Raw genomic sequence first — 9299 nt, 5'->3', positions numbered from 1 at the left:
AGCAACAGCAGCATAGTTGGCACTGATAAAAACAAGAGTTCCTGGCGGTGTTCCGTGTGATATTTGTATAGGGTTTTGAAGCTTGTGGGGATGATAGGTGTGTGTGTAAGGGTTTGGTCATGTGAAGGATACAATCAAAATCCATTTGAAGATGAAATTTATTTATTTCGCACTATACACTTTTTTAAAGCAATATATTTCTTTACTAGAAGACTAATCAAATTGTATAGCAATTATCTTTGTATAGATCAACATAATGGCAAACATTCATACATACTGCAAAGGTTGATCAGTATTAAACATGCCATTTGTTCAAGCCAAGAAAAAGGTGAAATTAAGTATTTAACCATATGTACATGTTCAATTCCTATATGCACAATAATATGCTTATTCCTCCAGCAAGACAATTGTTAGCTTTAGCTGATGGTAGAGACGTTGGCACTTCATGCCAAATTAATGAAGCCTAATGCTGATGACTCAAACTGATAAGATGGACACACGACACCGGATGGTTATACAGACATTCCAAAACACTAACTGTACCCCAGGAGGGAAATGTGGTTTATTCTTTTACATTATGCTACTCATGTTGAGCAAATCATCCAGTGGTGTTGTATTGATATCCTGGGAGAAGCCAACCTGTGGAAAGCAAACGCATGTTTACTTTGTGCGTTTATTACATACGTACAGTATTGATATCACCATAAATGGTTTCAATTGGAAAAACCAACAATGCACATACCTCATGACGCTCTCCTACTTGAGTTCAGGAATAACTCAATATATCTGTTCTCTGTGTAGAAAGAAAGCAAGGTCCCATGTTATGCTTCATAAGCACTGCTCACAAGCATTATGTTTGAGAGATGTTCAGCAGATGTAATGACTCACGCATGTACTCCTTGTCTTTGGACATGGCCGCCACTGCGTCCTTGTGGCTTCTGAAGTGCACCTCGGCCTCACCGCTGGCCTTCCCGTCTGAGTGATACTCCACCATGATCCTGGCTACCCTCAGAGGACCAAAGAACTGGGAGACACAACACAATTCATAGACACAGTTAAAACCCAACCGTAGATTTTCCAGACGCTCACCATCATCTGTGCAAATCATTACCACTTATGTCAATAGTCATATTCAGCACTTCTGCTTTCTGAACCTGTATTTCCTACACGGATACATATTTACATTCACTGTACAGCAAGTATTTTTGCAGGAAAGGCATTTGCTTGAGGTCAATGGAGATGTTGAAAACATTTACTTTGACAATGTCCTCTGCAGTGGCTTCATATGGAAGCCCTCTCATGTGCACATAGTGGATGGGCACCACAGAGGATTGGCTTGCAGCAGATCTTCCTGTGGAAGAGAAAAACATTTGTACAGGAGAAAATGTCATATTTATATAATAATCCGTTTCACCAATTTTCTGTCTTCATAACCAATGAAAAATAAAGGGAAATACAGGTGTGTACAAAGTGTGCCACATTGTCACTGCTTTTAAGCCGTCTTACCAGATCTGAGTGTCTGTGTTACACCTCTCTCCCATTCCAAAGCTGTGTGGGGGGTGTTAGCAGGAAGGGGTGTGCTTGGAGCCGGGGGTCTGTTTGGAGGTGGGGATCTGTTCTGAGGCGGGGGTCTGTTCGGAGGGGGCGCTTGTGCCTCCTGGCCCCTCGGGCCACGCTGCGATATGATCTCACTTTTACAGCTGGGGAATATCTCAACATACCTGAACACAAGGGGAAAGAACAGTGTATCAACACAAGGTAAAACACAACTGAACACAACTTAAAGGATGCCTAATTGTTTACTACTGAATAGTGATGCTTTTCCAACAGCATTTTTATTATGAAAACTTCTCTTTTTTCCCATTTTGTTATGTTCAAATAATTTAAGTTCATTTTTTCCCTCAATAATCTACACTCAATACCCTATAATATAAAGCAAAACAAGGGTTTTAGAATTGTATGCAACTTCATTAAAATAGAAAAACTGAAACATCACACTGACATAAGAAAGTATTCAGACCCTTTGTGATGACACTTAGCTCAAGTGCCTCCCATTTCCCTTGATCATCTATGAGATGCTTCTACACGTTGAACGGTAAATCTAATTGATTGGACGTGATTTGGAAAGGCACACACACACCTGTCTATAAGGTCCCAGGCTGGACTCACACGTACGCGTTGGAATGCGTTGAGCCGTCAAGGATGACATCACCCCATTCAAAGTGAATGGGGATCTGTCGCCCTTAACGGATCAACGCATTCAGACGGAACCGTGTGAGTGCTCTGTCGCAACTGATAATGCATATCAGAGCAAACACAAAGCCATGAGGTCGAAGGAACTGAAGGCAGCCTCTTCCACAAAGCACCTGGGAGGTGTGGTGCAACTTCCACTATCAAGTTCAAGTTCCAATTTATTTATATAGCACATTTCATATGATATACATAGACACAATGTGCTTTGTGCAGAGAAAACATTCAATTATCTTAAATAAACACACAAACAAACACACTTAGCTAAATATATATAAATATATGTATATACATGAAATTAAAATAACAATAAGATAAAAACAATAAAAGAAGTGTTAAAAACTAAAAAAAGACCTATAGTCATGAATAGGCTGTAGAAAATAAAGAAGTTTTAATTCCCTTTTTGAAAGAGAGCACTGAGTGAGATGACCTTAACTCCAAAGGTAGGCCAGTGGGTCCAGAGGGTATTCCAGAGGGTTCGGGCACAGTAGCTAAAGGCACCGTGTGCAGCATTGGTGTTAATTCTTGGGGTCGTGAGAAGACGTTTATTGGAGGATCTTAGGCAACGCGATGGATCATAAAAAGAAATCAGATCGGAAATACAGGGTGGGGGCAAGACCGTTTAGTGATTTATACACAAGAAGGAGAATTTTAAACTCAATTCTTTGTTGTACAGGGAGCCAGTGAAGTGATTTAAGAACAGGGGTGATATGATTGAATTTTTAAGTTCTAGTGACTATTCTAGCAGCTGCATTTTGGATAAGTTGAAGTTTATTTAACATCTGTTTTGTTAGACCAGCATAGAGTGCGTTGCAGTAATCAAACCGACTTGAGATGAATGCATGAACTAATTTTTCAGAATCCTGTAAAGACAGGAAGCCACGGACTTTAGAAATATTTCTAAGGTGGTAAAATGCTGTCTTAATGTTAGATATGCTTTTGAAAATTAAGATCTGCATCAAGAGTCACTCCTACATTTTTTACATTCTCACAAGGTACAGAGGGAGGTTAAAATTGGTTGAAAGTGATTTCTCAGGGCCTTAGGGTCTACAACCAGAATCTCTGTCTTGGCATCATTTAGCCGTAGAAATTTTGTGCCATCCAATTTTTAATGTCGGAGATACAACGAGTGAGGTCATTTACCGGACTGGGGTCATCAGAGGAGATGGATAAGTGAAGTTGGGTATCATCAGCATATGAATTGTAGGAGATGTTGAGTTGCCGAATGATAGATCCAAGTGGTAACATGTACAAATTAAAAAGCAAAGGACCAAGAATTGACCCCTGAGGAACCCCATATAAGATTGGCCTTACATCAGAAGACAGGCTATTTATAGAAACAGAAAAGGATCTCCCGTTTAAATAGGATGAGATCCAATCAAGAGCTGTACCCTGGAGGCCAACTGAGTGCTGAAGACGTTGAAGAACAATGGCATGATCAATTGTATAAAATGCAGCGCTTAAATCGAGGAGAACGAGAATCGATATTTTTTGATTGTCAGTCGCAATTCGAAGGTCATTTACACACTCTGACTAGAGCAGTCTCTGTGCTATGTTTTACCCTAAACCCAGATTGAAAGGCATCAAATATGGAATTTTGAGACAGAAAGGTGCAAAGGTGCCTATAAACAACCTTCTCTAGAATTTTGCCTAAAAAAAGGCAAGTTAGAGATAGGCTTATAACTCTCAAAAGCCAAGGGGTCGAGCGTAGGTTTTTTTAGTAGTGGTGTTACAATGGCATGTTTGAGGCAACCAGGGAATGTTCCAGATAGCAGGGAGGTATTGACAATATGAAGTATGTCAGCTGCGATGCAGCTGAAGACTTGTTTGAACAGTTTAGTAGGTACAGGGTCGAGGGGGCAAGTAGCTGAACCTAATTTTTGGACAACTTCTTCCAACTCACTCAGATGGATCGGAGTAAAGTTGTGGAAAGTAACCACTATCCTCTCAGGAGCCAATAGTGACAACTGGACATCAAAACTAAATTCTTAGAATAGTTTCCTCCCTTCAGCATTTAAATCACCTTGTCTCTTTAGTCCTAATTTCCTTGGCTATTTCCAATCCTGGCTGATGATCCTAAGACAGAGTGTTTTTTATATCCAGATCTCTACTTTAACCATTCATAGGTAGTACGTAATTATGATGAGTTATGGTCAAATAAGTGCCACCTCTGTATCATTTGAGAGTAGTTCGTTATCTGCCTTAATCTGGAAGTCAAAAGCACCAGGGGTTGAAGACTTAGGCAAGTAGTACAAGTAGTACATGTCGTTTTTAATTCATTTATTTTTAATGTTGTAAACAAATAAAATATAAGGCCTAGGTGCACCTGCCAATCACTTGGCAGAAAACTCAATGCATGTAGACATGGTCAAGAAGATCTGCTGAGGTTCAAGACGAACATCAGAATGAGGAAAAAAGGTGATTTAAGTGAAGTGTTATGGTTGTTGGTGCCAGATGGGCGGTTTTGAATATTTCAGAATGTGATGATCTACTGGGATTTTCATACACAGGGTTTACAGAGAATGTTTAAAAAAAATGGAAGGTACTCAAATAACCAGTTGTTAAAACCAATGTAAGCAGAACAGCATCTCAACGCACAACACATCATATCTAGCAGCTGAAGTCCACACCCGGTGCCACTCCTGTCAGCTAAGAACAGGAAACTGAGGCTACAGTGGGCACAGGTTCATCAAATTTGGACAATGGAAGATTCGAAAAATGTTGCCTGGTCTAATGAGTCTCGATTTCTGATGTGAAATTCAAATGGTGGGATCAGAATTTGCTGTAAGCATCATAAAAGCATGGATCCTTGTTTCAACAATTCAGACTGGTGGTGGAATGGACGGTGTGGGGGGTAATTTCTTGGCACAGCTTGGGCCCCTTAGTCAGTTGAGCATCTTTTAAATGCTACAGCCTAACTGAGTATTATTGCTGACCGTATCCATCCCTTTATGACCACAGTGTAACCATCTTCTAATGGCTATTTTCAGAAGGATATCGTGCCATTTCACAAAGCTCATATCATCCAAGACTGGTTCCCTGAACATGACAATGAGTTCACTGTACTCAAATGGCCTCCAGTCACCAGATCTCAATCCAATCGAGCACCTTTGGGATGTGGTGGAATGGGAGATTTGCATAATGAAGGTGTTGCCCACAAAAGCAGAAGCTGCACAGTGCCATCATGTCAAAATGGACCAAAATCTCTGAGGAGTGTTTCCAGCACCTTGTTGCAAAGAATGAAGACAGTTCTAAAGGCAAAACGGGGTCCAACCCAGTACTGGCAAAAAAAAACTGATGGGGAAACGTAAGTATCATTTTTGTTTTGTTCAATTAAGCAATAAGGTTCGAGAGGCAGTACTGTATCGTCAATAATGTACTTGTTCGAGGGTGTTGTTAGGCCCGACGGGCAGCCGAGGGCCGGCAAACCCTTGAACAAGTACATTATTGAGGATACAGTACTGACTCGAGTACCTTATTGCTTTTATAACACGGTTGCCAGCGACATAATAAATATTAAGTACAATTAAATTATAAATAGTAAGCTGCCTTTCAGCGCAAAAAAGTTGTAGCCACCAAACATTGTGTATCGCATTTCAGTAGCCTATAGAAAATAGTCCCCCTTTGTGTGGCTGTTGCTATGCAACAGACAAACAGCATAGGGAACATCACGTCTGTTAGCCTAGAACCAAAAGTTTGTTGATGATTAGCTAGGAGATCGACATTGATCTCCGTCATTTTATTCATTCACATTGCTCATTTTATAAAGTTGCCATTAAAATAACAAAAACGACAATGGAACACTTTCAACGTTGTTAATATTAGTTTATATTGATTTGGATATCGCCACTAACTCTGCCTCAATGAGGGATGCATGTGAGAGCAACGTTATACTTATTAGCAGCGAGGCTAGCTAGCTACTATGTGTTTCAATGGATTTTTGGTCTAAGCGTTAGCAGCAACCTACAACTAATATTCCAGAGCTTCAGTTAAGACCTAAAATATTCTGCAAACATTCATGTAGCACATAAACAACTAACCGAGTCAATGTAGACATATAAAAAGTCGTGTAGATAGCCTAATTCACATAAAATATTTCCCACTAACAGTCTCCCAACACGCCGCCATCTTGGTTCGATTTCGAACCTACTGTTATTTTTGAGTGCGCACTGATATGGAACGCTCAGGTAAATGTAAACAGGTCGTACAGTACCTTTATCTCTAAGTAAAGCACACCCTGTGACTCACTCTCAACCAATCTGATGCTTGATTTCATCTACCCGTGTTATAAGTCACAAGACATTATAAAACAATTGGGTTCTATCGCGTAATTTAGCTGTTTCTGATTGGACGAGAGGTTCCATGCTATAGGTTATTCGTCAACATACCAACAGTTACGGGACTTTTCACAGCTAATAATAAATCACTCCGCAATGAAAAATTCGCGTTGATGATAACCGTTAATTCAAAATTCTTAAAATTCCAAACCAAGACGTTGACAATGGAACTATTTTTTGTTGCGGAGAAACAATGGCGAAATAAACAATTTGTAATCAATAACTTTGTGTTGAAATGTTAATTTGTTGACAGTAGAATTGTTTTATAAAAGCAATATAGCATTCGTGGGAGTGGGATAGGTAAGGGATAATCCCTTAGCTACCTCACTCCCACTCGTGCTATATTGCTTAATTACTATTCACCAATGAGCTCAACAATCCAAAGTGTTTTGTCATAAAGGGACTGAATCTTTATGGAATTCTTCAAAATAACCAAACGACCCACCTGTGTCCCATAACCTCCTTGTCTTTCTCCAGGGCACTGTCAGCCATCTCCGGAGAGGCAAACTGAACGTAGGCCTGTCCAATGCTCTGGCCTCTGGAGTTGGACACCAGGGTCACCCCATCCTCTACAATGTCCAATCCTAAGGGCAAAAAAGAGACTAGAGGGTCACACTTAAGTGAGGTACTTAATCTACAATTACATTTGACAAGAGTAAAGTACATGATGAATCACTATAAATGTGCCTGCATCTCAACTGGTGGAGCAAAATGTTAACACCACCAGATAACCAGGTCATGGGTTTGATGTTGCAGGAGCACACATTCATACATATAACATGTATAACATTACTCTAATAGACACTGTCTTGGATAAAGGTGGTCACTTTTAGAATATAAATAATGTAATGTAACAGACCTGAAAAGAATTCAATGATGTCCTTCTCTGTACTGTTGAAGGGTAGACCTCTGAGCCGCACCACCCCGTCGTTGGCCAGTGGATCTGGCCCCTTTAATATGGTTTCTGCTTCTTCATCTGTCACTTCAAACACTGGATAAGACACAGATGTTGCTCAGAATAAAGGTCATTACCAGAATTAAACAAAGAGAAAACTTAAGGTTAAACATAACACAACACACCAAAACTAGGATACTGTCTATTTTCAGTGAGTGATTCTATCATTTAGCAGTAAGCATCTCTAAAGTCTAAAAAAAAAAAAAAAAAAGAGAATGGCATACGAGATCTTGATAAGTTGAAACATGAGTTTCCACCCAATAATGGTAAGGTTTATAACAATGAGACACAAACCCTCAATGTAACGGGGTCCTAGGTATTGCCTGTGTCTCTCCAGTGCCTTGCTGACATCCTCCTCAGTCTCCAGCTCCATGAAAGCTTGTCCATTCGGCCTCCCATCTCTGAGATGCATGAAATGAATTCCTTTAACTCCTTCGCGAATCCTGCACTCTGAGACATTCAATTAAATCATATGAGTATGTGACCACATATCGTAATGAGACACATCAAGTTACTGAGATGGCAGGCAAGCCATATACATTACAGTTTGGATAGTAGATGGGGAATGTTAAGCTAAACTAGATATTAGATGGGCTTCACCTACCAGAAAAAAATTCCAATACATCCTCTTTTTTGCAGGACCAGGGCAAGCCCTTGACACGGACTATGAAAACATCCTTTGACTCCGGCTGTGGGTTTGCATCGTACTCTGGTAGAGGTGGGTACTCCTCCTCCTTCAATGGCAACGTTACCCCTGCCTAGATAGTACCATAGGATAAAATACAGTGGTTAGCTGAGGAAGCAGAGGATGGTGTATGGGCAACCTCTCACCTGGAAAAACACATGCACGTCACGCACTCGTAAGGAGAAGAGGAACAGCTTAGGACGAATACAGCCATGACTGTCAACTGCCTGTGCTGTGGCTTACAATACTGTACTATGCTAGGTAAGGTTAGCTAACTTTTTTTGATTCAATACCTCGGTCAACTGGTTCCTCTGACATGATGTCCACGTTGACTTGACGTTCAAAACAACTGTTCGTGTATGACTGGTTGACCAGTGATGATACCGTGGTCGATCGTATTGGTCACCAAAGAGCCCCAGAACTTGAGAGGGGTTGTTTTGACGAAATATCTTGGAACACGGTTGCCTTCCACCAAGAGCACGAAACAGACTTGATATCAACACAGCCCTACAGTGCCCGGACATATTGAGAGACGAATGTAAATCTCGCTCTTCCTTGCAAATATTTTATATCTTCGCCCCCCGCATTTGCATTCAAGTCTTGGTGTCTGGTGAACCTTGTGCTTATTATTAATCCTCGCCTTGACCTGAATCACTGAGGACAGCTACAGAAACGTCAACCCAACACACGCCGGGCATGTTCTTCAAAGTCGAAGGTCATTCAGCTAACAAAGTGAAAAACAAGGAGAATTTCGAAACTATGGTTGAGCCACGTTTAGTCAAATATCGCCATCTAGAGCTTGGGAAGCCTACAGTAAGTAAGGGAGACGAATGTATGGTTCTCCAGCAACATTTTTAGACTTGATGAATGACTAATTATTTAGTATTGCTTAGTATTTTATTGGTATTTACCCTAAAAATAAATAAATACAAATAAAATATGGGATAGTTGTGTATGATCTACATGTCTAATTTCATACTGTAGGAAGATAATTGGCTGTAAGAATATCAAATATGCGTATGTAGTCTATATAAACAAAGTTAAACCAAAGATTTTGTGCAGATCTATCGGT

At 40.3% G+C, this 9299-nt stretch overlaps 1 protein-coding gene across 1 annotated transcript; it reads right to left on the bottom strand.

Moving 5' to 3' along the window:
• Nucleotides 1–144: 144 nt before the first annotated feature.
• On the bottom strand, nt 145–8917 carry grsf1 (G-rich RNA sequence binding factor 1). The gene is made up of 10 exons (XM_080852267.1): nt 8521–8917; nt 8147–8300; nt 7837–7992; nt 7447–7578; nt 7033–7171; nt 1507–1721; nt 1257–1351; nt 889–1024; nt 743–793; nt 145–639 (listed from the first exon to the last, which is right to left on the bottom strand). Exons 1-9 carry the CDS (start codon nt 8749–8751, stop codon nt 744–746), a joined length of 1308 nt encoding a protein of 435 aa, XP_080708393.1. The 5' UTR covers nt 8752–8917; the 3' UTR covers nt 145–639; nt 743.
• Between the last annotated feature and the right edge of the window lie 382 nt (nt 8918–9299).

The sequence above is a fragment of the Sprattus sprattus genome, assembly GCF_963457725.1.
Source record: "Sprattus sprattus genome assembly, chromosome: 15".
Lineage (NCBI taxonomy): Eukaryota > Metazoa > Chordata > Actinopteri > Clupeiformes > Clupeidae > Sprattus > Sprattus sprattus.
Note: the sequence above shows the minus strand (reverse complement) of the source record. Positions and strands in the feature narration are given on the sequence as shown.